Source organism: Physeter macrocephalus, unplaced genomic scaffold (assembly GCF_002837175.3).
Source record: "Physeter macrocephalus isolate SW-GA unplaced genomic scaffold, ASM283717v5 random_364, whole genome shotgun sequence".
Classification (NCBI taxonomy): domain Eukaryota; kingdom Metazoa; phylum Chordata; class Mammalia; order Artiodactyla; family Physeteridae; genus Physeter; species Physeter macrocephalus.
Window position 1 is genome coordinate 9,115 of NW_021145652.1, and position 15,582 is coordinate 24,696.

General features: G+C 58.6%; 1 protein-coding gene across 1 annotated transcript in view; it reads left to right on the top strand.

The window, feature by feature from the left end:
• The window catches only part of CUEDC1 (CUE domain containing 1), a 24,033-nt gene extending 8,726 nt beyond the window's left edge, over window positions 1–15,307 (top strand). Inside the window, exons 4-11 of the mRNA XM_024127793.3 lie at window positions 4,632–4,758; window positions 5,448–5,640; window positions 6,542–6,625; window positions 8,248–8,319; window positions 9,166–9,259; window positions 10,557–10,615; window positions 11,461–11,531; window positions 13,763–15,307. Coding sequence (XP_023983561.1) covers window positions 4,632–4,758; window positions 5,448–5,640; window positions 6,542–6,625; window positions 8,248–8,319; window positions 9,166–9,259; window positions 10,557–10,615; window positions 11,461–11,528 — 697 coding nt within the window. The 3' untranslated portion in view covers window positions 11,529–11,531; window positions 13,763–15,307. The remainder of the gene's footprint in view (window positions 1–4,631; window positions 4,759–5,447; window positions 5,641–6,541; window positions 6,626–8,247; window positions 8,320–9,165; window positions 9,260–10,556; window positions 10,616–11,460; window positions 11,532–13,762) is intronic.
• Window positions 15,308–15,582: the final 275 nt, after the last annotated feature.

Below are 15,582 nucleotides of genomic sequence, written 5' to 3' on the forward strand. Positions count from 1 at the left end.
TTTTTTTTTTTTTTTTTTTTTTTTTTTTGCGGTACGCGGTCCTCTCACCGCTGCGGCCTCTTCCGCTGCGGAGCATAGGATCCGGACGCGCAGGCCCAGCGGCCATGGCTCACGGGCCCAGCCCGCTCCGCGGCATGCGGGATCTTCCCGGACCGGGGCACGAACCCGCGTCCCCCGCATCGGCAGGTGGACTCTCAACCACTGCGCTGCCAGGGAAGCCCTGTTGTGGGGATTTTTAAGCAATGGGAGCAAGTAAGTCTCTTTTTCTGGGGTAATTCGATAATTGGAAGCAGAAGAGTTAGGTCCCTGGAGACGTCGTCCAGATCAGGGACTCTGTAATTTGGAAGTTTAAAATGAAGCTGGTTGCCAGCTGGGTCCCTGGGTCTCTGAAGTGCTTGTTTTTCTGGGCTCTGTGTTTGAGGAGGGCCGTTGGAGCCCAGGTGCCTCTTTGTCCTGGAGCTGCTGGTCCTGAGAATAACTCAGGCCTGGGGTGGGGAGGGGTGGGGGGACGTGATAGGACAGGGAACTTGTTCCAGTGGATCTTCCCTTCTGGGGATCTTGGGAGCCCCAGACAGTGGCGGTGGAGAACTCTGTGATCATACAGGTATAGATAATAACAACACCTCCCATTTACTAAGTGCCCTTCAAATGCCTGAAACTGACAAGGTTCTTTACCTACGCCATCGCATTCAAACCGTCTAACAATTTGTGAGGTAGGCACTGTTGTCATCCTCATTTTACAGATGAGGAAACTGAGCCTCACAGAGGTTTCATAACTTCCCTAAGACGACAGAGCTGGGATTTGAACCCAGGTCATTTCTGACTCCAAAGCCAACAAATGCTCTTCCCTGCTGTGTCCTGTCATCCCCCTAACGAGAAAAACCTCTGTGATTGCAGCTCAGGGAGCTGATAGAGGCCTAGAAAGTTATGGGGGGAGGAGGAAGCATTGTTTCGAGTCAGGGACAGGAGCAGAGCTGAGGTCCTCCATCACAAGTGATACCAGAGGCTGTAATGGGGCAAAGCAGGGGGGTAAGTGGATAGGTCTGGGTGAGATCATGGCAGGACTTGCAGCCCAGGATGGGTCGTGATGCCCAGGGCTAAATGATTTTCCTCTGACATTTTTTTAACATCCCAAGATGCTTTTGCAAAAAGTTCCGTTTCTATTAGGCAGAATAGTTCTACCTATTTTTCAGAAGGGAAAACTGAGCCCATAAGAGACAGAATCCCATTGTAAACCTGGCATGGCTATGTCCTGGCCGCATCCTCCCTCCCCTCCTCTGTGTATGGTGGGGTGAAGTAGGGCAGGGGTAGTGTAGCCCAGCGATGGGACCCCCAGTTGGGGGCAAAATGACCTCAGCACTAGAGCAAGGCTCAGGAGGTCTTCCTCATACCTTTGGACAAGTTACTGCCCTTGCCTCAGGTTCAGGGGCCTGACCCGGAAATGAAGGCTTTGCTGACCTGGGGGTGGATACAGGGAAGAGAGCTCAGTTGTGAAGTCGGACAGAGGCAGAGTGTTCTCCCCACCTCGCCTCCTTTAGCTGCCTAACTTCTGATTCTTGAGGTGCTTCACTTCTCTGAGCTTCATTTGCCTCATCTGTGAAATGGGACTATAATCCCCACCTCAGCACTCTTGTGAGGGTTGAATGAGGTATTGTGTGGGGGGCCCTTAGCACAGTGCCGGCTATGAACCAGACCTGTCACCAGTGCTTTACTGCTCCCTCCTGCCCCTGGCTGCACAGTGGGCCTCTGAGGTCAGTTCTGACAGTGAACATTGAGACCAGGGGTAAGGCTGCCCTCAGAGGCCAGCGCTCAGAAGAGGCAGGGCCAGCCTCTGAGCATGTGCCCCTTTGCCCCGGGATGGCTCTGCTAGGCCCAGATCCACCCGCAGCCCATTTCCAGGGCCTCATTCAGTCTCTCCATCCAGGACATGCATTTCCAGCGTTTATGGAGTCACCTGAAGCATGCAGGTGCTGAAGCACGTGTGATACAGAGATGAATACAGCCCCGCCTTGACCTCCCAAGGAGATCAGGGTCTGGGGGAGGCACAGACGCGCGGCAGGGTACAGGGAAGGCAGCCTAGAGGAACTGATGTCCAAGCAGTGAACTGGTAAAGCGGAGGACAGTAGGGCGTTCCAGGCAAAGGAAACAGCATGTGCAAGGGCCTGGAGGCAGGAAAGAGGGCACCATCTGAGGGAACTCCAGGAAGTATGGAATGGCTGGGTGAGGCTGGAGGGGTGAGAAGATCATGGAAGCCCTTGAGGGTCCTCCAAGGAGCTTTGACCTTATCCTTCAGCCAGGGGCTTAAGCTGGAGAGTGACGGGGTGAGGTTAGTGTTTTAGGAATCTCTCTCTGGCTGCTGGGGCCAATCAGATTTGAGTGGGGGGGTTGGGGGCAGGAATGGCCTGGCTCCCTTCTGCCACCTCCGGTCCCTGGGGTGCCTTTGAGTGAAGATGGAAGAGGGTTTGGGAGCTGGCCCTGCTGGGGCACAGAGAGGCAGGCTGATCCCAGGGCAGCACGCCTGGAATGCCAGGATTCCTGGGCCCAGGTTTTAGCAAGATGATCTGTGTGTTCCAGGACAGGCCTGACCCCACCTGGGCCTCAGTGTCTAGTCTTTACCAAAAATCTTGCCTGGAAGTCTTGTTGCTGAAATCCTTCTGGGCTCTGATATTCTTTGGGTAAGCCTGGGGGTCTGATGGGGCATGCAGTTCTAGTTCTGGGGTCCAGAGAGCCCCCCCCACCAGCCTTCTCTCTCCTTCCCCTCGCCCAACCTGTCCTTTCCTGAATGAAAGACAGGCTCTGAAGCCCAGAGGCACCCCTCCTCACAGGCCACCTGCTGTTCTTCCATTGAAATTACAGCCTTGGAAGTTTTTTATTTGCCTTTCAGCTCATTTCTGACATTCCTTTCTGACCACAGTGGAGTTGCCTGGGCCGCCTGTGCTCAGGGCCCCCCTGGCTCTCACAGCTGTGGGCTGACCTCATCTCAGCCGGTGCCAGGGCAGGGGGCTGGGCCTGCCCCTCCTCCAGGACCGCGGGCCCAGCAGCGAGGGACACTCAGCCTCCTGCTCCTCGTCCCCCTCCCGACGTGGGTTCTCAGTAACAAATGGCTAGAGGGGTCCAGCTGCAACTCCAGGGCTCTCTCTCCATGGCTTTCCTGGGTAGCTGTGGGTGTGATTGAGTTGGGGTGGGCACCCACGTCCCAGATGAAGACCCTGAAGCTGGAGGAAGGGTGCCAGGGTCGACCAAAGAAGGTCCTCGAGTCCCAGAGGGATGGGGTATCCACCCCCTTGACTCTCTGGCCCTTGGAGAAAAATGAAGCCGCCAACAGTGATAGGAGGTGGATGAGTGATGGAGAAGGAAAGGCGACCAGGGAGTCCCGGGCTGTAATGCAGGCTCTTCCTCTGGACCATTCCTGCATCGCATCTGTACAGTGAGAGGGGCCCCGGGGTTCTTTGGCTCCTGTCTGAGTGCTGAGCTCCCACCAGGCATTTAGCGGCTTGTTATCCTGTCTGCTGCCGCCCCCACCCTTCCCCCTCGGCCGCCAGGCCACCCGCCCAAAATAGAAAAGGAAAGGAAGTTATTTCCATAGTCAGGGGCAGCCCGGAAAAGCTCCCCTCCAGTGAGGGGGCGGGCGTGATTCCTGGAGCTTGAGACCAAATCAGAGCCAGGCCCGAGAGAGAGTGGCTCCCGGCCCTGGGCTGCCTTCTCTGTGTGTCATTTCCCTGATTCAGCAGAACACGTGTCCTGCGGTTGCCACGCTGCAGGCTGCCGAGGAGCTGTGGGGAGCTCCTGGCCAGGCCCCAGGCCGCCCTCAGGCCAGGACGGCAGGGCGGGAGGCTGGGGGTCAGGGAGGCCACGTGCCATGGTCTCCTTCCTCTCCTCTCCGCCTCGCTGTTGGCCTCCGCCTTGGCCCAGGAGAGCGGTTCCCCAGCGCCACTTGGAACAAGGACCCTTCCAATCCCACACCTCCATGTGCCTTTTCAGCACGTTGCTCAAGACAGCCTCCCGAGGGGCTCCCACGCACCTGGGCAGGGAGACAGCAGCTTGTAGGAGACTGAGCCCCAGAGGGGACAGGGTCTCACCCAGGACCACGTGGCTGGCTTGTGGCTGCGCCAGAACCGGAGCCTCGATCCGCCTACCCTCTAGGGATCCTGGTGTCCCCATGTCCCCCGACCCTAGCAAACCAGCACTGGGGCGGGCTGGGCTGCTGGCAGCTCTGTGTCTGTTCACTCGGAGCACGCCCGCCTGGCACTCAGCAGCCGGGAGGAGCTCGCGTCATGCTAGGTGCTAGGGATAGAAGCATATGAAGGGCCATGACTGCCACATCCATGTCAAAATCCACAACGCTCAATATGAGCGCCGGCAACACAGAGCTGTCTAGGCCCAGGGACCTTGAAGGCGCTGAGTAGTTGAACATCCAGGGCAGCGGAGCCCAGGTCCAGAGGCTGGGGGGTCAGCCGAAGCCTGGTTGAGAAGGGGAGCTAGCGTGCTGGGGCTTTGTGCCAGCGGCAGCGGAGGCCACGGGAGGCTCTGGAGCAGGAGTGCCAGTCTGAGCGGAATCTTGGTGTGATGGGCCAGGACACCTGTGTTTGGGCCTGACTGTTCCCTCCTCATCGTCACCTCTCACCCTGCAGCATCGACGTGCTGGGCTCCGCGCCCCCTTCCGGCCAGAGGCGCTATCGGAACTGGAACCCCCCACTGCTAGGCAACCTCCCCGAAGACTTTCTCCGCATCCTGCCCCAGCAGCTGGACGGCATACAGGTAACGGAGGATTCCCCCGCCCCTGGCCTTTGCAGCAGCTCTGCTTGCCCACACCGTTCACGCCAGCCAGTGTCACTCCCTGCTGTTGAAGCCCAGGCTGAGCTATTTCTGTTGCCCTGGGTTTGTAGGGAAAGAACACTGAACCAAAAGCCTCATTTCCTGTCTGGGCCTGGAGGTTTCCTCTTCCACCCAGCAGGGTGACAGCCCTGAGGACGCTCCCTGGCTGCAGCCACCACCCCAGGCTGGAGGGAGGCGGGCAGGGGCGGGGGGTGGGGAGCTGTCAACGGCAGAGGACCAGAGCACCTTCCTTCCCTCCCCTGGGAAAGGGCCAGGGTGCTTCTCCCCAGAGGCTGGCCCTTTGCAGAGGGGTCTCCCCTGAGACAGCTTAGACAGGGAGAGCTTTTAGTTTGGAGACCCTGAGCAGTTTGCAGATCACTCTTCAGGACTCTTCAGGTTTTGATGAAGGAAGGGGGGGTGTCCAAGGTGGAGGAGGTGGGGAGGAGTTTTTAAGCCCTTGCTGCTTCCTCAGCAGAGAGGGCTCTGGCCTGTTAAGTTAGATAGGAGGTGCTGGCCGCAGGGTGCGGCCACAGCATCCTGGGAAGGACACGTGTACCCCCAGGTGCGCGTGGATGTCTGTGCAGCGTGCGTCCCTGTGAGTAGGCGGCCCACGTGCTCGATCCCCTCCTCAGGCTAACTCCGGGGGCTCCAAGCCTGCGAGCACAGAGGGAGGCCGGCCCCTCACGGCTGGGCCCGGACCCCGGGACCAGGAGAACCGCTGGAAGCAATACCTGGAGGACGAGAGGATCGCGCTCTTCCTGCAGAACGAGGAGTTCATGAAGGAGCTGCAGCGCAACCGCGACTTCCTCCTTGCCCTGGAGAGAGGTGGTGCCCCGGGTGGGGCGCTGCGGCCGCCGCTCCATGGCTAAGGAGGGGCTGATGTTGGCTTTAGCCTTGGGGCTCGGGGTGGCCTCTGTGCTGTTGAGTCATTCTGGTGGGAGCCCCAGAATTCTGCCAACAGGGACCTGAGTCGCCAGCCACCGCTTCCCTCCTCTGGAACTCAGAGAGAGAGGGGGGTGCCCTTCCCTTGCTCCCCTGCCTGTCTGCTCTGTGCCAGGCACTGGTTTCGGCACCATGTGTCTGGAGCTCCAGGAATAGAGCGACTGGGTCCGTGGGTGCCAGAGAGGGTGCCTCCCTGAGCAGAGGACATTAGAGCAGGGGCTCTTGAGTTTTTTGGGTGTTTGAGTTGTCCTTGGGCCCGGCACTCTACTGCCCCCAGCCTGGCTGCCTTCCCGCTTCAGGGTGGGAGTGTTTGACGGGGGTACAGCGAGGGGCCTGTGGGAGAGGGGTCTGTGCGTGTGTGTGCGCGCGCGCGCGCGCGCGCGTGTGTGTCTGACTGTGTTTTGGGGGAGGGAGCACGGTGTGCCGGGAGAAGTCTGGCCTGAGACAGAGGAGGCCCAAGGCTGGTCCCGGCTCTGCATTAAAGGTGCTGGGGGTCTCGGGGTCTTTCCTTTTAAGTGAAGGGCTGGACTGTCTGACTTCCCAGGGTCCTTCTAATTCTGACAGTCTGACACTGCAGGTGGCTGTCAGGGCAGTAGTTTCTGGTTCTTTGAGAGTTTCTGGTTCTTTGAGAGCCCGTAGGCATCGCGTGTGCACATATTTCGTGTGTGCATGTGTGTGTGGGGGGGATTCTGGGGGTTTGGCCTCTAACAACCTCCTGCATCTCAGCGCAGGCTGCCGCTGGGTGGGAGCTAACTTCCCTGACCAGAATGTGGTCCTTTTCCAGATCGATTGAAATACGAGTCCCAGAAATCTACATCCAGCAGCGTAGCTGTGGGAAATGACTTTGACTTTCCCGCTCCTGTCCCAGGTAACCCTGCCTTCCTAAGAGAGAGGCCTGGAGGGTGTAGGGGGCTCACACCCCAGTTGTGGTTTGCATATTTGGAGTTTGGGGGTAGGCTGAGGAAACAGGCTGGTGGGGAGGTTTCTCCCTCTTCTCCATACTCGCCGAGAGGGTGATGGCCCCTCCACTCAGCAGCCCCGGGTTCTTACCAACCCAGCGGCTGCTGCAACCCACACCTGGGATTGGCCAACGGACTGGCTGAACTCCTTGGAGGTGCCTGGAGCACGGGCAAGAAGGGGACACACCACACCACGTAATGTCCCACGGGGTGTCGGAGGTGGGGTGACAAGGGACTCGGAGACTGGGCCACTGCCCCGGGGGAGCTTACGGTTTTACTGGGAACGAACACTGGAGATGCATCCAAGAAACAGGCAGAATGAAGCGGCAAGGCTGAGGACACACTTGTTAATTATGGCAAAGACATGTTGGCGGGGGAGGGCAGGATCAATCTGGGAAGAGTTCATTCATTCATTCATTCATTCAGTAGCTGGGGAATATCTGCCCCGGGCCAGGCTCTGCCTTAGTGTTGGAGGACCAGAATTGGAAGCTTCACGTCCAAGGTGGTGAGAAGCAAGAATTGCCTCAGTGGCTGAAGGAGGGCCAGGGGTGGACAGCAGGCTGCTGGGCTGCACGGACGAGGGTCAAGCCGGAGCTGGGGACACCCTGAAGGTCCCGGTGCCATACTCGACATCTGGACTCTGCCTGTGTGTGTGCACAGTGGGCCCTGGTCGGCCAGTGCCCACCACACACACACAGGCTGCCCGCCTCAGAGGAAGAATCCACAGCTCTTGCCCGAAGCAGATCTTACGTCGCGTGGTAGAATGGGGGAGGGGGACAGAAGTATGGGGAGCTCAGCTGATCCCAGCTTGAAGAGAGAAAATCCTGTCGAACTGATTCATAAGCGACAGGCTGGGAGCTTAGGTCCCACCAGATATGCATCTGGGGGTTTAACAGCAGCCTCTTGTCCTTGATCCCAAATTAACTGGAGACACCCGGGACCGCTGAGGTGGATCAGGATGACTCACAGGGACTTAGCAGGCAAGGTGACTCGGGATTAGCGTGGGAGCTTTAGAAGGGCAGTGAGGGACCCGAGTGGGTGCTGAGTGAACGGGGAGACTCGGCGCGCCATGTCAGGACGCAGGCAGGCTGGCCACGTGCTGGTGAACGTGTAACAGCCTGTCGGGGGGCAGGGGAAGCCCCAGTGCTTAGCATCTGGTAGCGTCCATGGTGTAAACACGTCCATCATGGCTGATTTCAAGCTACCAAAGGGCCTTCACGGAATGCAGAGTGGTCAGAGGAACGGACGGTTGGGAGCCTGCGGGAGCTGGCCCTCCACGCATACAGACCAGACCACTGACCCTTTTTACAGAAAAGGGGAGAGTGAGGCTTGGGTGGGGAAAGAAATGCTCCTTGAACCCCGGTGTCCTCCTTGCTTTAAGCTCCCTCCCGGTTAGGGCAGAAGCCTGCTCTTTGCTCCCTTCCTCACGTGGAAGAGGGGGGCTGAGCCCCTGTCCTGTGGGGACAGCCCTGACCCACCTCCCCGGGCCTTGGGCAGCCACTGGCCCTCAGAGGTGTCTTCCCTCTTCCAGCAACCAGCGACAACAACCCCGCTGTGTCTGAAGATGCCTTATTCAGGGACAAGTTGAAACACATGGGAAAATGTGAGTCCGGCCCACGCCCCCTTCCAAGCTCTTCTAAGACAGGCCTGTGGCCTCCTGGGAGGGAGGGAGCCACCCGGAATTTTAATGCAGCTGACTCTTGGGGAACCAAAGTGACATTTTAATCACGGGCTGGCTCCCTCAGCTTTCCTGCCTCACTTCCCTGTGCAGCTGAGTCTGGATACAAATTAAGTTTTAAATCCTCTTGAGCCATCTGTCTGCAGAAAAATAATAATGTGCTGGACACCGTGCCCCCCTGCCCCCCGCCGTTTTAGAGTTCACATTCTCTGTAGCTTGAGGGGGCTTGGCCCGTCTGGGCCTGAGTGGGGAGGCCCAAGCTAAGTCCGTATTCTGTGGGTGGGTGGTCGGTCCACTGGGTCAGCGGCCCCTTCCCACAAAGTCCTGCCAGCCGGGTCCCGCCTCCCCCTCCACCCCACCCCCCAGACACACAACCATGCGTGAATGACGCTGCCATCCTCTCAGGCTCCATTTCAGAGAAAATCTCGGATTAGTCATGGAAATCCCAGAACCAGCCCTGGAGGTGGAGAGGGGAGAAGGGAGGTGGCGGGAAGAAAGCCAAGATGCGAAACCGTCTGTCACAGCTGGGGAAGGAGGAATACCCGGATCTCAGCTGCTGGCTGCGGTCCCTGGCCAGGCTCTCGGTGGCCTGTGCTGCCTCTGCCGGCAGACCCAGGATGGCAGCCTCACTCCGCCAGGGCACCAGCCTGACCCCGGTCTGCGATTGCTGTCACCTCTTCCCCTCCCCCACCAGCCTGCCCACCTGGCCCAGTCCTGGGGGGCAGCTACCTGCTGCTCTGGCTGCCGGCTCACAGGTCTCTCTGCCCCTAGCCACCCGGAGGAAGCTGTTTGAACTGGCCAGGGCCTTCTCGGAGAAGACCAAGATGAGGAAGTCAAAGAGGAAACACTTGTTGAAGCATCAGTCGTATCCTTTCCAGCCTGGCGCTGGGTGGCAGCGGTGGATGCTAAGGGTGCTGAAAACCCTGGGCTGGACTCCCTGAGGCTGCACCCTCCTCCGGAGTGGGACCGGGCCGTGTGACTCTCCCCTCTCCCGCCGTGGGCCCTGCTGCCAGCCTGGCGCTGTCCTATCTCTTGACGCCAATGTTGACCCCCATCACCAGGCATGGGGAACAGGCCAGTGTAGGCCCCCTGTAGGCTCAGAAGCTGTCCTACCACTTTTTAACTTTTTGTCTGGGGTAATCTGCATCTTGAGGGGAAACTTCTTCCTTCCATGGAAATCAGCAAACCTTTTCCTAATTTCTTCCTTTCTTTTTTTTTTTTATAAATTTATTAATTTTATTTTATTCATTTTTGGCTGCGTTGGGTCTTCGTTGCTGCATGCGCGCCACCAGGGAAGCCCTGTCCTACCACTTTTTAACTTTTTGTCTGGGGTAATCTGCATCTTGAGGGGAAACTTCTTCCTTCCATGGAAATCAGCAAACCTTTTCCTAATTTCTTCCTTTCTTTTTTTTTTTTATAAATTTATTAATTTTATTTTATTCATTTTTGGCTGCGTTGGGTCTTCGTTGCTGCATGCAGGGTTTTCTCTAGTTGCGGAGAGCGGGGGCCACTCTTCGTTGCGGTGCGCGGGCTTCTCACTGCGGTGGCTTCTCTCGTTGCGGAGCACGGGCTCTAGGCGCACGGGCTCCAGTAGTTGTGGCTCACGGGCTCCAGAGCGCAGGCTCAGCAGTTATGGCGCACGGGCTTAGCTGTCCCGCGGCATGTGGGATCTTCCTGGACCAGGGCCCGAACCCGTGTCCCCTACATTGGCAGGCGGATTCTTAACCACTGTGCCACCAGGGAAGCCCCCCTAATTTCTTAAGTTGAATTGATCCACAGACCTTTCCACCTCCTCATTTCACGTGTCGGCCCTGCCTTCTCACTCTTAGTTCCTCCAGTAAAAATATGGTTGTCCATAATTTTACCCAGACTTCCATCCGTGCTTGTCAAACAGGGCCCAGGATATTATTATGGAAGCTGAGCAGCCAAAGGAGAACAGGGAGAAAGTTCCTTCTCTGTCCCCAGAGATGGGAGCCGGGTGAGAGAGTCAGCGCCTGGCTGCTCAGTTGACCCCAAGAAAAGGAGCCTGCGGGAGGTAGTGGGGAGTTTGGGGGGATAAGGCTGGTGCAGTGAAGGCCTCCTGAACTTGGAGCGGGGGTAGAAGTCCAGGGACAGGGAGTGCCCACCCATGCCTGGGACAGTTTTCCTGAATGGCCTGGCAGACTGGGGGCTGCGGCATCGACAGCCAATCTCCTGGACGACGTGGAGGGCCACACTTGTGGTGAGGCGGGGAGGGCCGGGAAGTTGGGGCTCTGAGTTGCCTGTGATGGGCGGTCCTCCAAGAGGAGGGCCTGGGTGTTTCACAGGTGAACCCAGACTGTAAAGGAGGGGACACCCAACCTGGGGGACATATCAGGGTTGGCGGGCAGGTGACCCAAGGAAATGGGTCCCCCCCCGCCCCGACTTGGTCCATATTGCCTCTCCCTTCCACTCCTGAAAAGGGGCCCAGCCACATCTCCACCTAAATCTTTACCTGGAGCACAAGGCGCCGAGTGCTGTTTCTGGGGAATATTCTCTGGGGTGTGAGGGGACAGACAGGCCCGCCCACATGGAAGGGCCTCCCCTTGAGAACCAAGCGCCGGGCAGTTTCAGTGCCTGGGGCCCAGAGGCCTTTCAGCGTTCGTTCAGTCCCTGCCAAAGGCATGTGGGCCAGCAGACACTGCCTTCGACCTTCCTAGGCCCCCAGCTGAACCCTGATCCTCAGGCCTCAGAGCAGAGGAGCCCTTTGATGGTCAGGAGACATCCAGAAACAAGGGTTAGAAGGGCCTTGGAGGTCATCTGGACAGTCCAACTTCCCCATCTCATTTTATAGATGAGGAAACTGAGGGAAGAACTTGTCCAAGGCCTCAGAGCTCATCGATAGAGACAGAGCAGCAGCCAGGGGTCCTAACCCCGCACCGTGCCCGGCTGCCCCTCACCAGACCCACGCATCGCTCCCAGGGATCAGCGTGTTCCCCGGCAAACAAGGGTGGAGAGAGTTGGGTCAGCTGTCTTGCCCAGCCTGGGGGACGTGCCTGAGTGAGGCCCTGCAGGGTGGAGGGTGAGGTGCTTTCCTCTGCTTTTCAGACGAAGACTTCCGGGGAAGGCGACAGGAGGTGCCCAAGGTGGAGGAAGCACTAAGGGAAGGACAGTAAGAGGTAAGGCGCAGGACTGCCCGGCCCCGCACCCCAGAGTGTGGTCGTCCCCGTGGTCCAGAGGCATGAGGCTCAGGCAACTAGATGGCGCAGGTCCGGGGCTTTTTCCCTTGTTGTTATGGCGGGGGGACGTGTGCATGGGGGAACTAGTGTTTTGCATTATTTATTCATTTGACAGAAGATAATCACACCTGCCTATGCCAGATGCTAGGAACAGGAAAAGAAAAATCAGCTTTGACCTTGAATAGTTTACAGCACAGTTGAGAAGAGAGTCCAGGATACCCACAGCACACTAAGAACAATTTAAGAAAAACTGAGATGGCCTCACCCGGCCATGTCCACACAGAACTCTGCCATTGCCTCTTGGGTTTCGGTGGTGGGAAAGATGAGGGAACGGCCCCTCTCAAGACAGCTCTGTTTCTGGCTGGAGCCACGGGCCTCCAGGCTGCTTTTCCTCCTCTTTCCCAGTGCATCCCTGGGGGAAGAAACAGGGAATGTCAACACCTCCTCCAGGGCTCAGGGGAACCTGTCCCTCTTCCAGCCCCTCCCCCATCAGGAAGCTGCCTGCCCACCCTGCCCCCAGCCGCTGTCCTGGTCCCACTGGTCAGCTATCTACGGGGCTTTCTTGAGCTCACGGTGTGGCAGGTATGGCCCTGTTTCAGGCTATGGAGAAATACTTGCTAGCCTCAGGGTAGCTGTAGTGGAGGGGAGAAACCAGGGTGAGGAGGACACAGCCAGGAGGAGTACAGGCGCCCTCTCCCCTCAGCCTGGGCGGCTGGCCTTCACGTCACCTCTAGTTGACTCGCCACCCTCCACCAGGCCCTTCCAGACCTCTTCTGTTCTCTCAGGCTCTCCTCGCCCATGTTGCTGCACCCACGCTTCCCAGGTATCCGGAATGCTGAAATAAAGCCAGCCTGGGGGAGGTCCCCCCACCTCCCATGCTGTGTCACTGCCACCTCCTTCCCACTGGTCCCCCGGGAAAGGTGCTGGCCCAAAGCCACCCCTTATCAGGACCTTCCTCATCATTTCTTTCTTTCCTGAATCTTCCAGCTTTTCCCTTTCCTTCCTCAAGTCTACATCCTCCTCGTCCCATCTTAAAAACCAAGAGTCCTCAATATTTTCCATCATCACCCAGTTTGCAGAAAAGTGCATCCTCCTTCACCCATTGCCAGCTGGCCCCCCCCACCCCCACCCCCAGACTGACTCAGGATCACCTGCCAGGTCCTGGGCCTTTTCCTGTTCCGCATCCTCTGGTGCTGTCTCTGCACGCCATGCCCGTCGTCTCCCCTGAAACTGCCCTCCCTTGGCTCCTGTGGCCCCAGGAATCCTGGATCCCCTTTCTCTCTGCCGTTGATTCTCTGTGTGCTTTTGGGCTCCCGTTGCTCCCTCCACCCCCTCAATCCCAGCTCTCCCCGTAGCTCTGGGCTTGACCCTCTTCAAAGTCTCCTTACTCCCTCCGCCTAGCGGTGCCACCAGCCTCTCTTACAGCATCAGCAATACTTTTGTGCAGTTGGCTCCCAAATCTGAATCTCCATCTTAGTTCTCCAAATCCACTCCACAGCCCCAGCTGCGCCCACGATGGTCTTTCTAGCCCCGGCTGTCAACTCACTGAAAGCTAGACAGGCCCACTTCTGATTTCCCGAGTTCATTTCTCTTCCTTATTCCTCCCATCAGTGCCCTGGCAGACTCTCATCACCTGGTTAACAGCTGCTGGTCTCTTCACTGCCCCTGCTCTGTTCACCCATCACCAGGACACCACTTTAGTTCCATTTCTCCCTTGCTCTCTGAATGGGTCTTCCAACTGAAGGCTCCTCAGCTTGGTGTGGGGATCCCACCAAATTCTGATCCCATTTTACTTTTCTGCCTCTGCGGGTGCCCTTGGTGTAGCTCAGCTGGGCTACCGCTGTATCACAGAACAGGTCAGGCACCCAGGCACACCTCTCAGCCCTTCACAGACAGCCACCGCCCCCCCCCCCCCCCCCCCCCCCGGGCCCCACTCCCTCTCTAGCTGCCAGGGTCCCTGTTGTTTTGCAAGTTGGAATGTTTCTAGGAGCTTGGGTTGGTGGGTGTGACCGCAGGCAGAGTTCCAAGGCTGACATAGAGTCCCTGGGGGAAGGAGAAGGCTCCTGTCTTTAGAAGCTTCTGCCCAGAACCATCTCTCCAGGAACCAGTGGTGAGGAAAGACCCCTGGGGCTCCACTGGAAAAGACTTCTCCCATCCCTTTTTCCTGCCAGATGCAGCAGTTTCTCCTCGCCGGAGACCATCTGACCCGGTAGAGGCAGCCAGAGAGCAAACCGGCCCTCCGCTGAAGAGCCCAGCTGCAGCCAGACGGATGGTGCTTGAGTTCTGAGGCCCACTGGTTCTCCGGCCACAGTCCAGCCCAGCCACTGCCACTGCCACTTCCCAAGGGACTTAGAACTTCGGAGCTGCATGCTGTGATTGGAGGAAGGGCCTGAGGGTGGAGGCAACAGCCAACCACAGTCCCTTTTGTAGCCAGGCTGTTCTATGGGGAACGAGTGGAAATGTAGGATCTAACCCCTCTTCTTAAAAAAAAAAAAAAAAAAAAAAAAAAACCACCCAGAAAACTGGCAAAGGTTGGAGTACCCAAAAGGGGAGGATGATCCTACCAGAGGCTCGTTGGCCTGAAGGTGGAGCCCCTGCCCCCCTCTTGTCCTGGTCTCTCCTGTCGGGCCATAGACACTGCCTGATCCCCTACCCCCGTCCCCAGCTCCCTTCTGGGCACCTAGGGTCCTTTATTCCCATGGCCTTCTGCATCTCAGTCTTTCCCCAGGGGTGCTGGTCCTTGGCACACCCCTGCACAGAGCTCTGGGTGAGAGAGCCCTGGGCAGTCACTCGGCCTGCTCTGAGGAGTGATGGGCCACCGCAGAGAGGTGTCTGCTGAGTACCCTGCCTGGGCCCCTCGGGCTGCCTCTGTTAGGGGCTGGCAAGGGCCCCCAGCAGGGATGGGGAGGCTGGCCACCCCGGAGCTGGCGGATTCTAGCTAGGCAGGGGTAGTCTTTACTCTGACAGAAGACAAAAGTCAGTTCTGGATGGGATCCTGTAGTCCCACGACAGTGGCGGGGAGGGGGGGGGCTCCAGGGGCTCTGACTCCCCAGTTGGACTAGAAGTTCTGCTGTCATTAAGGGTGGGCAGCGGCCAGTTCTGTAGTAACCCTGAGAAGGTGCAGGACTGAGGGGCAAGGGGGAGAGGCTGCCAGCCGGGCCAGAGCCCCTGGGGCAGAAGGGCTTGCTGGGTGCCCCTTGCCAAGAGTGAGAAGGCAAATGGCCGGGAGGAAAACAAGGGTCCTACGAACCTGACCCGGCACCCACCACTGCCAACGGGAGGGAGGGGCAGCCCGGCTGCTGTGGCCCAGCTGGAGACGGGAAGGCGGCGACCTCGGCGACCTCGGGAGAACCGGGGAACCTGGGCAGGCACGAGGCTGGGGCCCGAGCGGGGAGCCAGCCCAGCGGCACGGCGGTGGGGCGTTGGGAGCAGGCGCCAAGCCTGGCGGGGCTTGGTGGCCGTAAGCCACCTCGAGATAATGAGGGCGTGGCGGGCTCCCCGCGGTGCCGGAGGGGGACCCTGGCCCGGCTCAGCATCCCGAGCGAGTGCTGCCGCCCTCCAATCCCCACCGCCCCCCAAGGGCCCCTGATGACCGACCCCCGTCCGTGTGTGTGGCTTTGTCAGTTTTTGTGTTTTTGTTTTTTCTCCTACGTGTGGGTTTTTTCTTGGAGCAGTTTCATAGGAATTCGTGTAATAAAGACTTGGTGTTCTCTTGGTGCTCTGACGTGGCGGCGCGTGGGCTGACCCTCCTCTTCTCCTCCCCCTCCCCCCGGCACCCCGCGCCCGTGGGCCGCCTGCCTGGCCCAGCCGCAGTGCACGCGGGGCCCCGGGGCTCGGCATCCCCGCAGCGCCCCTCAGGTGGCCCCTGTGCCGCACCGCAGCCTCGCCCACCTGCTGGCGCTGTCCTCCTTCCTGTTTGCCTGGGAAAGTAAGTAAACCGCTTGCTGACAGGCCAGGGAAACACCAGTCTGTTGCGAGAGCTCCAGCCGGT